The sequence below is a fragment of the Chaetura pelagica genome, unplaced genomic scaffold, assembly GCF_000747805.2.
Source record: "Chaetura pelagica isolate M959 unplaced genomic scaffold, ChaPel_1.0 scaffold676, whole genome shotgun sequence".
Lineage (NCBI taxonomy): Eukaryota > Metazoa > Chordata > Aves > Apodiformes > Apodidae > Chaetura > Chaetura pelagica.
Window position 1 is genome coordinate 91,463 of NW_009953724.1, and position 443 is coordinate 91,905.

Sequence of the window (443 nt, forward strand, 5' to 3'; positions counted from 1 at the left end):
TCCCTGCATGGAAAAGCCACAGCAGAGATAAGACAAAGGCCCCCAGCACCTGGTTCCTGCCCCCCCCTGGGCTCCCAGTGCCCACCCTGACCCCCCTCAGCCCCACTCACCGGTCTGCCCATGGGTCCCTCCTGGCCACCATCCCCCTGCAACACATGGGTCAGGATCAGGCCCCAGAGGGAGCTGAGGCTGCCCCCACCCTATGGGGTGATGCAGCCATTGCTGCTCCCTCAGGGGGTGCAGAAAGGGGGGGGGATGGTGGGTGCTTGGGGCCACTCACCTTCTCACCTTTGATGCCAGCCAGTGAGGGGACCCCTGCATTGCCCTGAACACCCCGGGGGGGGTTACACACCCAGTTAGCCCCTCCAGCCCAGGAGAGGGGGACTCAGCCCCTCCAGCACAGGAAGGGGGGGGCTCAGCCCCACGTACTCACCGGCAGCCCC

The 443-nt window shown here is 66.8% G+C and overlaps 1 protein-coding gene across 1 annotated transcript in view; it reads right to left on the reverse strand.

Annotated features, from left to right (window-relative positions):
- Window positions 1-443, reverse strand: part of COL16A1 (collagen, type XVI, alpha 1) — a 29,214-nt gene that overhangs the window by 16,839 nt on the left and 11,932 nt on the right. The window contains exons 21-22 of the mRNA XM_010000600.1: window positions 281-325; window positions 111-146 (exon numbers count right to left, since the gene is read on the reverse strand). Of these exons, the coding sequence (XP_009998902.1) occupies window positions 111-146; window positions 281-325 (81 nt within the window). The remainder of the gene's footprint in view (window positions 1-110; window positions 147-280; window positions 326-443) is intronic.